Genomic DNA, 18908 nt, shown 5'->3' on the forward strand with positions numbered 1-18908 from the left:
TACCCCACCTTTAAGCAAATTCATTTCCATTATATTCTGAAATCTTAAACTAGTGAGAACTTTGTTTTGTGTCTGCATTGGTGAGGGTTGGGATATTACTGAATGAACCCAGCATCTGATCTCATCTTTAACATGGATATTGTAACCCCCTCCTTGCTGGTGCTCTGTCTCACAGACCTGGCCTGTTGTTGGTTAGTGAGCCATCTGCTTGTGAAGTCTCAGATTAGGCTCACTGAGGTATTACACATGGACATAATCTTAGTCTGACACTCTGTTCTCTCAGTTGCTTCTTTGTTTTGAGACTGATTGGATTTTAAAGGGACACCAGATTTGAGAGCTGACATCAGTCTGGATGGAGCTGAGAGACACGTGGCTCTGTTTATATGACCTGCAGAAGGTGCAGAGTGATTCTCCATAAGATTTCATTTCCTGAAGTTGAAAAACACAAGAGCCACTATGTGCTCTTTTTCCATTACAATGTTTTCCCCCTGCGTGCTGGCTCACCACATCACGTGTGTGGAGAAACTGGACAGGCTCTTGTAAAATAAAAATAGGTTGTGATGTTTCACTATGATGTAATGCTTTAGATTCAGACACTCCACAGGATTGAAGCACAGGAGCGCCCTCTGTTGGTGTCTTTAGTTTCAGTTCATACACTGGCTATGGTGTCATGAGGGACAGACTCTTGGTATAACTGCCTGTTATATATCATATGATTTTACTCTCTTCCTTATTTAAAAAAAAAATATATATACATTTACAGTTACTATCATAGAATGAAAATGTTTGGTGTAAAATGTTTAGTTCCAGATATTTTCATGTTTATACTGCAAAACAATGTTTCTTTCTAGGATAGAAAACTTGTATTTATACACTAAAATAGGGGTTAAAACTCCCACCTAAAACCCCTTAAATCAGCAGTTATTTTATATTTTCAACCCCAACAGTAGTAAAAGTGTTACTTTATTTATTAAGTGGAAATTATGCTGGTTAATTTATAAATCCTAGTTCAGTCGGTGACATACATGTATGATAAGGCAAAGCATGTGAACAATTAATAGTGCATTGAATTGCTACATAGACCATTTTACTTAACTGCTTTTTTTGTTGCTTTTTTTGTTGTTGCTTTTTGTCTGACAGACAATCAGTAGAACCTTTAATGCCCAAAATGATATCATAAGATCACAAATCAACATGATATAGAAAGCTCTCAAGAAATGAAGAGATATCATGTTGGTTCTTGGATGATTGTAGAAATGGAGCAAAAAAGAGGGTGCCAGGCAATTAAAGGGACAGTAGCATTGGAACGGAAAAAAAGATAGATGATTGGAGTGCAGATGGAGAGAGTTTTGATGAAGATGGTGCAGCTAATCCATTGAGGCTAATCACACAGCTGCTTAGAACTAATCACATTTAGTCCCTCCTAAATTCTGTAATCAAATCTTTACAAAGAGCAGATAAGTGCTTGCTTTGCATATCCAACACCTTATTTTTTGGGAAGAATGTATATAGATATATCGATATACATATATATCTATATATATATATATAGTAGGTGGTGTTAGGTTTTCTTGTCAGTGTATCCCAGCTCCACTTCTTCCCCGGGGATGGCGCTGGCTCTCCCTCCAGCACAGTGAAAGCTGTTTAGACAGGCCGAGTTATATTTTAGACACGTCTGGCTGTCTGAAGTGCAGCGTCTCCCTGCCCCGCTCACGCTGCAGAGATCCTGTCTCCAGGCAGTCATCTCCGCCTGTGAGAGGCTGCTACTCACTGCTGCTCTCTTTGTTTCTATTCACCCCCATACCCCGAGTGCTCACCCACTCAGCGCTGCTTTTCCTCTTTCTATTTATTGTCTGCATCCAGAACAGACAAAAGATATTCCGAGATTGATTTTATTCAACCTTTTCATTCACTCATTTCATTGTATGATTTGTTTTAAATAAATACCAAATATCAATATCAAGCATTGTGAGAGGAACAAAAAAGGTAGAATAAACACTATTTGTTCTTGCTTTCACCAAAATGATTCATGAATAATGCTTATGCAGCAGCGACTTGCATCATTTTCAATGTGCATTTATTTGTTTTCAATATCATATAACACGTCACTGTACCACGTGAGGCAAGCCTCAGTGTGTGTGTGTGTTAGACTGTGAGCCTCCAACGTGTTTCCTGCCAGCGTGGAACATATGGCGGCGGGAGCAACCTTCTGTTACCATAGCAACACAGTGTTGCAGTCACGTGAAAGATATCCTCTGCAAGGACGGAACGTTGAAATCAGACCCAATTTCCTTATTATATCACTGTATTAAGTTCTATTTACAATCATCCTATGAACAAATTATATATATATATTTACATTTGAATACCACACATTAAAACTAAATCTCCAGAGAGCTGAATTTCTTACAGCTCTTTTGATTCTCTGTAAGTGGGTCCTGTCCTTGGAGCTGTCTGTGTCACTGCCTGTCCGACCATGTGACACTATGGTCCTGGTTTCCAGTGAAGGATCCAGATGGATCTCCAGGCAGACCAGTCTGATCCTGCTGGGACACACTGGGCCCTCACAGAGATTACAGCGCTGGCTCCCTTCTTTACTATGTGCTCTAATTTCTGCATCACACTACCCAAAGTATTGCTAGTGCTTTTGCTTCATTTGGGTTAGGGTTAGATTATTTCACTTTGTATAGAAAAATGTGATTAACAGACTTCTCATATCATTAAGACCCTGTTGGAGCTTGTGTAGTCTATATCATTTCACAGCAAATTACATTGGGGCTTAAGTGAACGTGTTACTCCTGCCATAGTGTTCACTTAGATACGCCTCCATCTCTGCTGTGATATGACCCCAGGGAAAGTCGACATATTGACCATGACAGCAAAAGACAATTATTACAAGCCAGCCACCTCAATCAAATAAGTGGGTGAGCCCGGAATTGTATTGCATCGGCAGAATTGATGGCGTGATGGTGTTATAGGCCCCCCATGTCTTTTGTACTACTGGCTTTTATTTGATCCATGTATGCGTGCACATGTTTGACAAATGACCCCCAAAGGATGCTGAATGGCTTCAACAATGCCTTGAGCTAAACCCCTATATATGAGCTAAATCAATATAGTGTGCAGACATAGAGGTGTCATTTAACCGTGGGGGTCCCTGTCTCTTCTACCATCTAGGCTCTTGTATTTGTGAAAGGATTCACAATAAGGACACCGTTTACTCTAGTCATGACATTTTCCTTACCATTTTATATGGACATTATGAAACACTCATTTCAATCATACTGTCAAAGGATGTGTTGGTGAAGCCATCGCCTGCACATGCACACACTAATATAATTTCAGGATTCAGTATTATCAAAAGAAAGGAGGTTTCTTCAGTTTCAGTGTGTCTGTATGAATGACCCATTTGTACACAGCAATTTAAACGCATTAAACATTAAGGGACATGATATATTCATTTGGTGAAGTACTGGTAAATGGTAAATGTATGGCTGGTGCTCAATAGGGTGCCTTGTCTTCTCGGTGGATACAGCCAAGTAGTTCAGGAGCAAGACATGTAGAGGGAGGGAGGTAACTGGAGGGAGAGCAAGAGAGAGAGCATGAGAGGAAGAGAGAGAAAGGGGGGAGAGAATATACAGTATGCAGGCAGTGGGCTTCTGCAGCCAGTCTCATTTAGATTGGGAGGCATCATTACCTACTGGTGAGGAGAGGAGAGGAGACAGACTGATAGGGCTGCAATAGACAAAGAGCAGCATGAAAGAAATAAGATTGTAGATTAGAAACAATGAGATATTAAAATACAGAGGAAACGAGGAAAAAAATAGGGAAGGTTGGAACTGGTGGTCTTTTAGTCATCATCTGAAGAAGAGGCGGTGGGCGTCTACCTGTGTGTCAGGCAGCAGCAGCATCGTTGTGCGGAGAGGAGTAGCCGGTCATGGCAGTGAGTACGTGGCAGGCTCTGTCTCCACTGCAGTGGGCTCGCTGGGGCTGGGACACACTGCTGGGTGGGGCATCAGACGGTGACAGCCCGGGCTCTGATCCCGGTCTGGGGCTCCTACGGAGTTTCTCCTGGAGCTCACAACATGACCGCAGGATCAGGGATGCTTTGGAGCCGATCAGACAGAGGTGAGACGGGCTGCAGGCTGCGGCGACATATTGCCAAGTTATACATTGATCAGCGGAGCAGCGACCTACGTAGTCCGGTTTTCTGGAGGGCTTTGCTTTGTGTGTATGTGTAATGCTGAGAATAATCAATACAGAATAACGGTGTGATTTCTTTTACAGCCTATCTTGCAGAAAATAGTAATTGCTCTGTTTTCCACTCGGTTTTCCCCTCAGTCCCCCTCCCTACTCTGTGTAACCTTTAGGTGGACTTGTATGGGTGTTGCATGAGTGTGTTGAGGTGGAGTTATTCAGTGTCTCAGTTGTGTCATTATCTGTCATCTCACTGCAGATTCAGTGTTTTCATTTGTAGACATTACAGTTTACAAAAAAAGAAAACACTAACACATACCAGCACAGGGATTCTTTTCTTCACATACATGTAATTGCACCTGCCTCCAACCTGATACCGACAACAACAAAATGGATCACTTATTTAAATCACATTGCACTCAATAATAATATTCACACTGCTTTCTTGGGAAATAAAAGTATCCTTCGTGATGTCCTGTTTCTGAAGGAGAGAAGTTATGATCACCCTCGCATGGCGTCACTGACTCTGAGTCCTTACAGTTCAAGTGATATCAGTCTGATGTATACTCATCTTCTATTATAGGAGCTCAGACTCTGATGGGGCGTTTGAGACCCCTGAAGCCACAACTCCAGTGAAGACTGTTCATCCTATAGATCCCCAAACCCAGCAAACATCCAATGACAAAGGTAGAGTAAGAAAATGTTGCCATGATGTGTGCAAAGCTCTTCTACAGTATGATGCTCTGGTACACCGCCATAAATATGCAGGTGTAAGACAGGCTGTGTGCACCATCTAGTGGAATAAAGCAGTATTCATTGGATGTGAAAAAAGTCAGCTACAGCTTTTGTCTACACGAAGGCTTCCTGTTTCACGTCTCAATCTAACACTTAAGCCAGTTCAAACATATCATTATACCAGTTTCACTCAATTTGGATGTTATGCTTTATAGCAGCTTAAAGCTCTTTACGTTACGTCTCTCCATCTTTTGCAGTAGCAGACTCCTCAGTCAGTGATCCTGCCTCTGAGTTGCCCTCAGCTGATGCAACATGCCATTCCCCGTGTACTGTATTTGATGAGGACCGGCCCATTGCAGCCAGTGGCCAATACAACATTGAGGTTTCTGCTCTTACCCGTTCACTCAGCCTCCAGGGAGGAGAACTAGACAGTGCTGGTCTGTCGGACGGATCATCGGTGGAAGGCTTCCGTCTACATTCTGAATCCTTTAGCGTAGGTACCGAGAGTGCACCAGGGACGCTCCGCAGGCCCAAGAAAGTCCGTTCTGGGTCTTTGAAGAAGAAGCCTCTTCTCAGGCAGAACTCCAACCCAGAGAGTCCGAGGCCAGCCTCATCCAGCAGCACCCCGGAGATCAAGAACGGTGCAACACCTCGTACTGCCAGCCCTCTCCAGCCTCAGGAGGAAGCAGAGGGAGGGTCTGCAACCCCGAGCCCCGGAGGAACCCTCCGCAGAACCAGGAAGAACCGTGTGGAGACTCCACCTCCCCTGCCGGAGGAGACCAATCATACGAGCCAAGAGGAGAGCCTTATTATCCCTGCCTTACCTTTGTGCCAGGAGGAGACCCCTCTCCCGGGCAGTCCAGCAGGTGGAGACGAATCCCCCATCCTCCCTACTACCTCCTACAAATGGGATCCAGATAATTTTGAGAGCATTGACCCATTCAATACTGGAGGAAGTAAAGTTGCCAATTCCCCCGTTCTTGGTCGTAAAGGTCCTGTGTGTGCTCCTATAGCCCCCCCTCCAGAGAGTCCCTCTGTATCTGCTGTGGAGCCGTGTCCACCAGCTCCTCTTGAAAAGTCGATCACAAACCCTGAAGAGCAACCCATCGTCCCCAACCGTCAGTCAGTAAGGCTGGAGTTTGACTACTCTGAGGAGGGCTGTGAGGCGACCCCTCCCCCGCCTAAGAAATTGGGCAAGAAGCCTGGTGGGAAGATGCCTCTGAGGAAACCAAGGCTGGGGCTGAAGAAAGCCCCTCCGGTTAAGACGGAGCAGCTGGACAACGATCTTACAGCAACACACAATGGCAACGAGGAGGATATCCCTGTTCCTGCAGTCTCTTACAAGTTTGACTCTGACAAGTGGGAAGATCCCAACTTCAACCCATTTACTACTAAGAAAGGCATCCCCAACTCCCCCAAACTATCAAGACCCTCCTTTGACTCCAATAACTTTGATGACTCTGTAGACCCTTTCAAATCGTCCAATAAGATGGCCGACTCCCCTCCTACGGCCTCCGCCTCCTTTGAACTGTCATCCAATGACTTTGACAATGAAATTGACAATGACAACATTGGGGAACTGGAGGACCAAAATCTGAACAAACCTGCCAAGAAGAAGAAAACTCCTATCAAATCGTAAGTTAACAGTTTATTACACAAGGGCCGTACATGGGAGAGTCCACACGAAATTGCAGAACAATGTATGTGTGGGAACGTCTGCTGCTCTGTAGGTGAGGTTAGTCTGTGTTTGTACGTGGTTCTCTTGTCTATTATGTCTCTGTCTGCCTCTCTGTCACCTGTGTCTGTGTATTCTCATATGTCACAGGAAGTCCAGGGGTGTGTCTTCTCTATGTTGTTTGTTGTAAGTACAGGGACAACACAACCATCCATCCCTTTTTGACCCTCAATTCCATGTGACTTATTTAAAAGCAGCATGTTGCCCTGATGCTCCTCTTCATATTAACAGAGACATCATAATCCCTTGAGCCCATGATCAAACAATTCATTTAAACAGTTTCTAATCCTGCCCACACACACACACACGCACGCACGCACGCACACACACACACGCACACACGCACGCACGCACGCACGCACGCACACACACACACACACACACACACTGCCATTTACAGTTAACAAAGGTCCAATGTTGTATTACAATGGGTGTGGTCAGCAGTGTTAAAGGCTTAACATGCTTCTTCCAATAGAGGTCACTGCAACAGATTGCAATAATATGCTGTCGAAAGACAAACTTAAAAACACATGGAGATATGCCTTTACCTTTTTTTCTGCCTTCATCGGTCGGTTGTCAAAACATTTACACGGAATTCATGTTTTCTTTCAGAACGTACTCCAAAGTGTAGATATTGGAACAAATTCAGTTTAATGGAAACATTTTTTATTATTATCTTTTTCTACTGAAGCCGACAAAATACCTTGTATCTCTTCTTTATAGATCAGTGTTTACTGATATGCCACTGTGTCACATCCACAAGTGTGTATCAGGAAGGGCTTGTGCTCCCTCTTGTGTTCATTGTTGGCTATTGTTGAGAAAAGCTTTACAATATAATAATGATAATACTTTAATAGATATATAACGTTTTTTAGGGTTATTGTCCCATTTATATTCAATCCTTATGAGTTCAGTTAGGAATGATATCCTTGATACGATGGGTAAACATTTTTTTACTAGTGACACAGTGCTGCCCAGATATTCCAGATGTCTCTTAGAGTCGTTGATGATAAACAGGATAATGAATCCTGATGGTTGTGGTTAATTGCAAGCGAAGAACTTTTTTACAAATCCTCTGTTTCACAGGATCTGTAAATTGAAAACTGAGGTAACAGAAAAAGTAAGAACCTTCAACTAACCACATCTACAGTAATCATAACATAACATAATAACATAATATTCATTTCTCAATACTTCTGTGCACTAAATATAGATTCATCCCTTGTCACAATATGTCACTGTTCTGTTCATTTCAGCCACACACAGTAAGTGGTACTATTTCACATGATGGTAATGCTGCTCTATGGAAATATCCTGTCATTCATGCAAAAGCAGAACCAGTTTGTCATATTAGGATTTGCAATTATAAACATTTTACAATACTTGGTGTTAGACAGTGACTGTTGGATCTGATTAAAAGTTGTGTACTGAAGGCCCGGAGGGACTCTGGATCTTGATGATTGAACTTTTTTTTCTCAGTAACACTTTCAGAGTGAAGAGGTCGCCAAAGAAATCCTCATCTGAGCCATCCGAGGTGTGTACCTGATTCTTTATTTCTTTATGTACACTTGGCTCTCTCACTGTCTGGCTAAATGTTTTCCTTCTCCCATCTCACTGCTACCTCCTCTGTGTTGCAGGATCCTACACCAGATGAAACTCCCTCCCTCCACCCACAGGATGACCACGCCACAGATGAGGAGAAGCTGGCTTCCTCCACTAGTCATAAGTGGGCAGCCCTACACAACGTGGATGCAGATTTGAATTCTGAGCAGCAAGACTTCCCTCAGCCGAGCGACCTTTCGTCCTTTGTTAACGAGAACAGACTTCCTGATCAGACTCCAGGTGAGGCTTAGCTGTCTGACTCTCTCGGATCTCTTTTTGTATCTCCAGCCACCTGCGTCCTGATAAATGCAGACTGCAGATAGGTGGTGCTCAAAAGATATTAAAAGCTAAAACCATCATTTACAGTACAGCCACCTGCCACTTTCCTCTACATTAATTTAGCTACATTATTGATTTTTGTTCTGGCAGTGAAATAATATGGCCGAGTTCTCGACTGCCCTCTGTCCTCCAAAAGAGCCACCTCTTCCCTAAGGCTCTGTGGCGCAACCAATCTAGGTCAGAGAGGATATAATGAACAAACAGCCCTGCCTCAGCTTCTAAACCCATCAGTCCAGAGCTCAACACTGGCTAGATATGTCTCTCCATTTCTTCCTCTGACTCTAAAACTTATTTTTGTCTTTCTGCATCAGTGCAAGACTATGAGATTGAGTATATGGAGAAGCTTGGCTCCGCTTCGCCTGTGAGTATTCTGTGTTATTTAAATAATTGTATGAAATATTTGCTGCTTTCTTTCTTTATACTTGTACTTTCTTTCTAAGTTGTAAAATGTGTACCTATATATAAAAAAGTGTCTGCTTTATTTGCTTGTGTTTCATGTAGCCACTGTCTGTGAAGAAGCCGTCTTTGTACCTGAAGTTAGACTCCGTTTCTGACAACTTACCCAAGAATAAGTGCGCAAATGGATCTGAACCCAGCTCCCCCTGCACTGGGTAAACACAACCTACTCATGTTTTATTTTTGTAATATGTGTTGTAATTTGCCGGAAATGTCTACATTGTATGTTCACTTTATAATGTAGGAAGTCTGACGGTGCAATGTTCAGTGCTTCACGTGTACAGTAGACATGCATTGGGCTAACTAGAAACCAGAATGATTAAGATTGCTGCTTCAGCTCTGTTTTTCATTAACACTCTCATCCATCATATACAGTAAATCACATGCCATGTCTCTCCCCTCTGGTTCTCCCTGTGAGCAGCAGTTTTGAGGAGATGGAGGCCCAGATAACAGCGGGTATGAAGACACCAGTGCTGAGCTCCCGGCCTGGTCCAGAGGGCTCTGCTGGGGAAAAGGGCAGAAAGAGAGAGAACAAGGCGCTCAGCCGAACACAGAGCACAGAGAGGGATGAGCAGGTGAGCCGATCACTATTGTAAATATTCAAAACTCAGCGATCAGTTATCACACATGTTGTCATTTCTATGTCTTGTCCTCATCATGTTGGGACAGTTATGATTTTGTCACATTTATACCATGTCAATGTTTAGTCACATGGGGCAGATTGCAATAGGCTGTATTTCAGGCCTTGAATTAGCCCTCCAACATCAGTCATAGTGATTCTCATTAAAGCCCTGTCACTGTTAATAACACATAGCCAGTTCCCCTACTGTAGCTTCCCAGCTTAAACTCAGTGACTCAGCTCCCAATGCTGCCACACAAAAACTCAGCGCTTTGCTTTGCCATGCTGACCCCTACCCTCCTCCCCCACTCCTCCCGGTGCCCCTGTAGCCCCTTAGCCTGGGCCCTGTGGAGGCCCCTGCTCCTGTCCTGCCCATGCCCCTGTTAGAAAGGCTGTCTGAGTGTGACGACCACCTGCAGTACCTGGAGCCCGACCTGGCTGAGACCAACCCGACAGCATTCGCTCAAAAACTACAGGTGTGTTGACAGACCACTGATGACCCCTCTTTATGCCTCTGGTGGGCCCCCTCCACCCTGATTGTGTGTTTTTTTCACATTACTCCCATTGTTTCACCTCACTACATCCAGCCCTTTCATTTTCCCATAGATTGATGGTGTGTGAAATGTAGACAGCAAGTGTGTGCGCTCAACTCAAGTGTCTGTATGTTTTCCCTTTGCTCTCTCATCCTGGGGCCGCAACTCCCCTCCCTTACCCCCCAAAAAAATACCAATACCCGTCCCCCCACCCCCCATGTCTGCGGCCCAGGAGGAACTGGTGCTTGCTGCCCTGAGGATAGAGGCTCTGCAGATAGCCAAAAACATCTCACAGTGCCCCTCCCTCTCCACTGTAAACCCCCAGGTACTGCGCTGAGTGCTGCACCTGATGTATGCAAAGGGTGTGTGTGTGTGTGTGTGTGTGTGTGTGTGTGTGTGTGTGTGTGTGTGTGTGTGTGTGTGAATGTCTGTGTAAAAGGAAAGGGCATCCTGAATTAGTTATTACGTACATGCAGGGGTGTGTGAGATGCATGTGTGCCTGGCTGTAGTGTGCGTGCATGAGTGTGTCTCAGCCTGCCTTTTCCCCTCCCCTTAAACACACCATTCTGAGTGTGAGTGTGATCCCATGGCCTTATCAACATTGTGGCTGCCCAGCTACATATGCAATCCTCCTCAATCCCCACATATGGAATCTCTAACATGGCTTTATGCATCCAGCTCCCCCCCCCCCCCCCCCCCCCGCCCCCGCCCCCCGACTAGCAGCGAGCTCCTCAGCTGTCTCCTGTTAGGCAACTTGCATGTTGCCTGTTTTTAAAAGCCTTACAATGGCATGAATGTGACTGGGATTGTCTTATATCAGCAGCCGAGGAATTGTAGAGATGTAACTGTCCCAGATGTGTTTGCTGATGCTTTGCTATCATCCGCCTAAATCCCAGTCACATTCTTGTATATTGAATTGGTCCTTTTTCCGGACTAACAGCACTTACAAACAGGTAGGTAGGTGTCAGTATTTAGGGTAGAGTGTGAGCATTTTGCTGGTTGGAGGGCTTATGCTGAAACAGCACATGCCTGGATATACGAATAGGGATTATTTTTTGCTGAGCTGATTTATGAACATTAAAAGAAAGTCAGTGTAAGAGCTGGAAGGAAGACGCTTCCTTCTCCGCTTTGTCTCATGCTGTGTCCCACACATTTCACAGTCTAGACTAAAGAAACCCAGCACTCGGCGATGGAATATCAACGGTTCGCCCTTACTTAAAGTAAGAGTATCATTATACCCCTTGATCCGCCCCCGTCCTATAATCCAACTACAGTGCAGTCCAAGTATTTGGTAATTTCATTGTTTTTGGCTCACTGCACAAGCACAATGGATTTGAAATAACTACGAGGTTACAGTGCTCAGGGGGAATGAAGTCGAACACGTCTACATTAGCTAAGAGTGTAGGAATCACAACACTTCAGAACTTAGTCGTCTACTACCAATTTTAGACTGCTCAGAAAATAATAGGGCTTCATTTCCCACACTGCTCAAATACATTGAGACTGCACTGTAAACTAACTCCTGTAGACCGCAAGTCAAAAAGTCTTAGACCTTTTTATAAATTACTTTTTAGATTCCCTTAGTTGTACTTTGTACCTGTGAGCAAATGAGTCCAAGTTGTGTTATCTGTAGTTCTCATTCATAACACTCCTTTCGATGTCTCACTATGGGATGCACCTCAACGCGTATGCAAACAGAAGCATCAATCTCATTACGCCAATCCTGATTGGCTGGTGATCTTGACGTCAACGTCAGGGAATCCACCCACCCTTTAAGTAGCTTGCGCTACGACGCAGCGTCATTCAAACACCTCTTCTCGCTTCAGAGCACATCTCGAATTATCAATAGCCGGGCTAGCTTAACGGTCCACAGACTGAACCCAAAGCTAACATTCGGTCGACGGGCGCTTGCCGGTTACTTTTTTTGCTTTGCAAGAAGACTGAACAATATTAACACACCAGTTAATATTGTAATCTGCCCTCGCCGTTTCTTTCTGTCGAAATATCGGTAAGGTTTGATTTTTTTCTTCAAGCTACAGTAGTAACATACCTGTTTAAAAAAAGGTATTAACACACCAGTTAATATTCTTTAAGAATAAAATCTACACCGTCGCCTTTTTTCCTTTCGGACTAATGGCAAGGTTGGATTTTTTTCTCAGTAACGTACCTGTTACTAGCGCGTCCACTCCACGCCGACACCCCGGCGAACGAAGATGGACCCTTCTCTCCCTCACACCAGAGGAGTCAAGGACTCGGAGGCTCGGCTATGCGGCTGCGGGTTTAAGATTTCAGGCACAGACTCACACCAGGTCTGCTCGTCCTGCCTCGGGCTGGAACACGCCCGGGAGGCTATCGATAACCCCGGCTCGTGCGGGTATTGTACCCGCTTCACCATTAAGAGCCTCGGCCGACGGTTAGCACGCCAAGCTAGCTTGTCGGGACGGGACCCCCTCATGTCCGCTGATTCGCCGGCCGGCAATCAAGACATGGTGGCGTCCGCCGCAGAGATTGAGCCCCGCGCTGTGTCAGACTGGGGCTCAACAACAGCGGCAGCCGCTGAACCGGAGCCCCACGCCGTGTCAGGCTGGGACCCGGTGGCGGCAAGAGCCGCGAGAGCGGAGCCCCGCGCTGTGTCAAGCTGGGGCTCCCAACTGGACCTCACCATGGTTCCACCCGCGGAGGATGTCCTGGAGTTGGACTATATGGAGGACGAAGAGGATACCTCTGAGTTCCTCCTGTCTGACTCGGATGAGGATGACATCTTCGTTTCATTGGCTCAGGCTGCAAAGCCGGGAGCGATGTCCGCTCCCCCGGGCGAGAGCACACCAGCTTCGCCCGTTCTAAGTATGGACTTGCAGGCCGTGTGTCAACTCGCTGCGTCCAGGCTGGACATCCCATGGCCTGAAGTGGCCAAGGAGACCTCCAGATCTCGCTACGAGGGGAAGAACTTGCCCCAAGCAGCGAGGACGAAGAGGCAGCTCCTTCCAGTCTTTCCGGAGATGCTGGACGAGGTGTCGGTCTCGTGGAGAGACCGCCCCTTTAGCAACAAGGCCCCAATCCAGGGTGCCTCCTCCCTGGACTGTGACGGTATGGAGAGGCTTGGCCTGCTTCGCATGCCGCCCATGGAACCGCTGGTGGCAGCCCACCTCCAACCGAGGCTGGCTTCGACACCGAGCAGGAACCCCATGCTACCGGCAAAGGCAGACCGGTTCCAGTCAACAATGACCGAACGGGCCTATAAAGCCGCAGCTTTGTCCGCCAGGGCACTCAACGTCTCCTCGCTGCTGACCGCCTACCAGGCGGAGCTCTGCGAAGACATGTCGAGCAAACCTGAGCCTGCCGTGTGGGACGAGATCGCAGCGATCAAGGACATTTGCCTCCGTGTGCAGCGCTGTGCAGTCCAAGCCACGGGCAAAGCACTGGGAATGATGGTGGTACAGGAGAGAGCCAGGTGGCTCAACCTGACGAACCTTCCAGACCGGGAAAAAGAGGATGTTCTGGACATGCCTATTGTTCCCGAGGGCATATTTGGATCCGCTCTAGCTTCAATGCAGCTGAGGTGCGAGTCAAAAAGAAAGGGAGACGAGCAGACCCGCCGGCAGACATACGTCTCTGGGCGGGCATTTGATTTACCAGGGCGGGCCCACCCCGAAACTTACATTTCCCGGGAAATCTCGAGATTTGTCAAGGGGGTTAGGTTGCCATAAGGCTGTTGACGGTCTTATTATAGGCTACATACATGCTGGGCACCTTGTTGAGACAGGGTTCTACCTGTTACGTTCTGGTTGTTTTGGTGATTTTCGAGATAAGCATGTCTTGCAATACGGGAGTTTCAATTTCCCATAGTGAGACATTGAATGGAGTGTTATGAATGAGAACTATAGGTTACTTACGTAACCCCAGGGCTCAGAGTAACATGAAGTGAGACGTCTCACCAGACGGCCCTTCTTGCTATGGTGAAGCGAGAAGAGGTGCTTATTTTGAATGACGCTGCGTCGTAGCGCAAGCTACTTAAAGGGGGTGGATTCCCTGACGTTGACGTCAAGATCACCAGCCAATCAGGATTGGTGTAATGAGATTGAAGCTTCTGTTTGTATACGCGATGAGGCGCATCCCATAGTGAGACATCTCACTTCATGTTACTCTGAAAACTGGGGTTACGTAAGTAACCTATAGTTTTTAGTATCTCTTTTAGTCTTGAATAAATACATTTGCTGCTGGGTTGTTTTTGTGTTTGACTCGTCTATATAGCTAGCCTATCCTTTTTTGTTCACATCAACTACTTTTTTTTTCAAGTTGAAAGTTTACGTTTTTTGCCTATACAACACTGAAGTCCAATTACACATGGTGCCCAAAAGTGGATAAAAAGTTACTGATCCAGGCAAGCCAAACACTTCTACTTCTATTTTCTGCATATTAGTGGATCTCCTTGTAAGCCCCCATAATTTTATCAGATCCTCCAAAAACCAGACTCTCAGAATAAATTTACAGTTTTTAGGGGACCAAAAGTGTTGGTGAATTGTTGTCATTAGGTTGCAATGGTTACACAAACAGATGCATAAGATTTCGTTTGTAATTGTCTCTCAGTACACCTCAACATTTTATCCAAAGTCTTTCTGAAGATCAATCCTCTGGAATTTCTTGTTCCCTTCACATAATAGTCTTTGCATTTTTTAAATAGTTGGCTAAATGCTCTTACAGGTTACACTTTGATTTCAGCCACAACAGGTAAGACCACAATGTTGTAATATGTTTTAACGGGAGAATAACATCTATTACCCATGCTGCCCAGTCCCCTTGCCCTATCCTCCCTCCCTCTGCTGTATATGATGCAGTCCTTGCTGTATCAAATGCTGCCCTCCTTCCTGTGTGCCTTGCCTGGACCCAATCACATTCAAGCTTCTGCGATGAGCAGGTGATCATGACTGCTCAGCTGGGGGCATCATCAGCCAAATCACTTAGCTAATACTGTAGAAATGAAGACTGTTTCATCCAATCATGTGGCAGCTCACCAAGTCTTCAGGAACATCACTAGTCTCCCTCATTTACATATTGTTTTTGCTGTGTGGTACATTTTGTTGTAGTTTGATGCTACCTCGAAGATATTGTTCAGGAATGCGAGTGGTCCCAAGGGAGTACCATCTGTAGCTTAGTCTGGTTCATAACTGGTTATGTTTCCTTTCCTCTCCCGCATCTCCTTTGCTTCCTGGAAGCAGCACAGAGACATCTCCTCTGCGGTAGATAGCGGTGTGTCCAAGGACTCGCTGTACACCAGGACCAGCACCAACTACATCGAGGGGGAGAGTCCCCACCTCCCCAAAGAACTGGACCACTCGCTGGGAATTGCACGGGAAGAGGTGCCAACATTTTTTATTTTTGTCCTATGAGTAACACTGTATATATATTTTGATTCTACTTCACACACTTTACTTGACACTTGTGTTACTACCTCAGATTGTGACAAAGGAGAAAGAAGTGCTGGAATGGCAGAGAAAGTATGAAGACAGCCGACAGGAAGTGATGGAGATGAGGTAAGAAGTAGTATGTTGGGTTGTCATCCTTTACACCACAGTGAGGTCCCACACATACACTACACAACGTAGATTTAACACCTCCCCGTGTTTATGCTGGTACCGCATCACCATGCTTAGTGTCTTCTACATAGACTCCACCCATCACTATTTAACCTTGTCAATTGGTTTATCTCGCTTTAAGTGTAAAACACAGCCATGGTTAACTGCAGAGTGGAGAGCCATCTGAGTCCTGCTATTAGCACGAGAGTTAATGGTGGAGAAAAGAGGAACCAATGATGTTTGTATATGATATTTGGCAACTTTTCATGACAAGATGTGTTAGTGGCTTTTGGTGTCCCTTTGGATTATACACCACCAACAGTCTGAGAACATCTTAAAACTTGGATCAACGAACTAACTCATATTAATGTCCAGAGAGGATTAATCTACAGTATGTCTGACAATGTGGGTTCAAGGAAATACCATACTAAGACCTTGTTCCCTGCCAGCAGGTGGTGGGTGTGGGTCCAGCTGGCTATTGCTCAGTTAGTGTTGAGCTTACTTCATTTGACTGATTAGGTTGGGGATAAGGATGGGCTAAGATGCTAAGGGGGAGGCGTGGCTAATCAATCCTCTTACCCTTTATCAACCTGCTTTTCCCAAAACATGACTTCCCATTGGGCCATGCTGCTACTGGGCTTGAAGTGTGGGGGAGCCTACATCTGCAATGCTTAGATGAAAACTGTATACACAGTGCAGATAAATAAAAGATACAGAGCTACTGATAGTTTTAGATAATCAGATGATCTAAAGTTGTAGCCTGGATGACAGTTTTGTTTGTTTGTTGCTTTCCTAAATTCTAAGAATATATCTCTAAATAGCACATGTTTTACTTAAAGTGGGAACAGATAACTTTTTTACTTTTCCTCACTAGCATTACCATATGATGTTATTGTTGGTGCCGTAAAAACAGGGCACACTGTAGTTGTTGATTTGCTGAAACAAAGCAAGAAAGAACTGTAAAACACCCATTAGTTGTTATAAGTAGGATTGTAGTAGACATTAAAAAGCAGTTTATTACTCAAAAAAACGAATCTACCCCCTCCTCCTCTCCCTGAAATGCTCTCTGATAGGCAATGATGCAGTGTATATGTCTCGGGCTTTTATTGTGAAAGGGAGTTAAAAAATGTCTAGCAGACCAAATTGCATTCTAAAGAGCAGTTTAGAGGGAATCAATCTGAACGCAGATGGTGTCATATTCTACAGCATAAATGCCACTTTGTCTTTTCCATATAAAAAATGCCCAGCATATTAAGGCAATATCACAACCAGGTTCGATCATGTGGTTTTTCTTGCTCGGACCGGCCGACAGACTGACATTTAACAACATCTATACCCTGAGAAAATATGAGATACAGATTCAACCCCATCAATATATTGATGATCTGACGTTTTTTCATCCATAGGAGGATTGTTGCTGAGTATGAAAGGACGATTGCACAGATGATAGGTGAGTTCAATTTTCTATACAGATTTTGGGTTGCTTACAAAACCAGAGGATTGGTTTCAGGATATTGAACCCTTTGTCTCTCCAAACTCTGCCCCTACTTTTTGCTGCCTTTGTTTTTTTTTTTGCAATATACAAAATGTGTGCTCTACACTACATTGCAAATTATTCCAGAGAGATGTATTTTTTATAATCTGACACAAGCTATGTGTTTGCTTTTATGTTAGATTGATATGAAGTGCACCCTGATGTCATTAGAGTGGGAGGTATTCACCTTTTGCCCACACATGTCCAACTTTATTGGACTCATTAAATCTCGCAGCAGGTTCACTTTCCACATTATTCCTGCTCTCACCTACATCTTCTTCGCCACCTGAAGATTTAATTTCCGCTGCTGTCTAATTTAATTTTCTTCTATCATTAAAGCACTTTTCACAAAAGCCTCAATCTGTCGCCGCTCTTGTCTAACACTCGGCTCTCTCACGTGTCTTGCCCTCCCAGCTTGACTTAACACAGTCCCTTTTTTCTGTTCTGCTCTCATCTTTGCTTCCCTTTCTATTTGATAACCCTGACAGGCATGCCAGGTGAGTAATGCGGAATGGTCCTTCACTTGTTTGTGTCAGCTCACATCTCGCCACCCGTCCGTCAGAAAAGGGAGCAGATGTGCTCACTTTCTTCATCTCGTCCAGTGACATTTGTTTGTCCATTTTTGTTGCATTTCATCCTGTATGTTGAGACACTGTTTTTATTTTACTTTAGGAATAATCATATGGTATTTACTTCATCCATTCCCTCAGTGGTTGATATTAAGTACATCATTACTTTGTTTTTTATATTATATGGCTGCAAAAGTCATTCTTCTCACGCTTGCGACAGGAAATGAAAGGGAAAGCTGGGTAGGTGGCTGAAATATTTTGTAAGGTTCATCATTTAATATTTAAGGGTATAGAAACGAGCTGCAAGGGTCAAGCTGCTAGCTCTGATAATATTGTTTACAGGTCTCTTTGTTTTTCCCATTGTTAACTGTTTTTGTTTGCATGCCACATATAGTGTAGTATTATATGCTATTAAATCATACTAACCCACACATTCATTTTGATATTCTGTCAAAAACAAAGTGTCTGTTTGTAAGTATTTGTGGGTATAACAAGTAACATGTAATGTATATGTGACCAGTACAGCTGGCTCCTCAGACAGATGATCTGATCTACAGTATGTTTGTGTGTGTCTGTCAGAGGATGACCAGAAAGAGAAGTCTCTGTCCCACCACACCATCCAGCAGTTGATCATGGAGAAGGACCAGGCCTTGTCCGACCTCAACTCTGTGGAAAAGTCTCTTGCCGACCTCTTCAGACGTTACGAGAAAATGAAAGATGTACTGGAGGGCTTCCGCAAGGTGACACAAATGATTCACAACTAAAGAGAATTATTAGGATCTGGCTTTGTAAGACATTTAGATTAACGGTACATTTGGTCAGTATTTAAAAAATGTTGTCACTCTTTTCAGAATGAGGAGGTTCTCAAGAAATGTGCTCAGGAGTATCTGTGCAGGGTCCGCAAGGAGGAGCAGCGCTATCAAGCCCTGAAGATTCATGCAGAGGAGAAACTAGACAGGTGAGTCCTAATATCTACAGTTGAATCCACCATGACCATGTTGTTTCCCCCAAAGAGA

The 18908-nt window shown here is 44.6% G+C and overlaps 1 protein-coding gene across 1 annotated transcript in view; it reads left to right on the forward strand.

Moving 5' to 3' along the window:
* The window catches only part of tacc2 (transforming, acidic coiled-coil containing protein 2), a 50453-nt gene that overhangs the window by 30373 nt on the left and 1172 nt on the right, over positions 1 to 18908 (forward strand). Inside the window, exons 8-21 of the mRNA XM_034101020.2 lie at positions 4781 to 4884; positions 5190 to 6567; positions 8147 to 8201; positions 8305 to 8509; positions 8920 to 8969; positions 9110 to 9219; positions 9486 to 9639; positions 10013 to 10159; positions 10449 to 10541; positions 15433 to 15573; positions 15671 to 15747; positions 17196 to 17239; positions 18472 to 18632; positions 18744 to 18850. Of these exons, the coding sequence (XP_033956911.1) occupies positions 4781 to 4884; positions 5190 to 6567; positions 8147 to 8201; positions 8305 to 8509; positions 8920 to 8969; positions 9110 to 9219; positions 9486 to 9639; positions 10013 to 10159; positions 10449 to 10541; positions 15433 to 15573; positions 15671 to 15747; positions 17196 to 17239; positions 18472 to 18632; positions 18744 to 18850 (2826 nt within the window). The remainder of the gene's footprint in view (positions 1 to 4780; positions 4885 to 5189; positions 6568 to 8146; positions 8202 to 8304; positions 8510 to 8919; positions 8970 to 9109; positions 9220 to 9485; positions 9640 to 10012; positions 10160 to 10448; positions 10542 to 15432; positions 15574 to 15670; positions 15748 to 17195; positions 17240 to 18471; positions 18633 to 18743; positions 18851 to 18908) is intronic.

This window comes from Pseudochaenichthys georgianus, chromosome 15 (assembly GCF_902827115.2).
Source record: "Pseudochaenichthys georgianus chromosome 15, fPseGeo1.2, whole genome shotgun sequence".
Lineage (NCBI taxonomy): Eukaryota > Metazoa > Chordata > Actinopteri > Perciformes > Channichthyidae > Pseudochaenichthys > Pseudochaenichthys georgianus.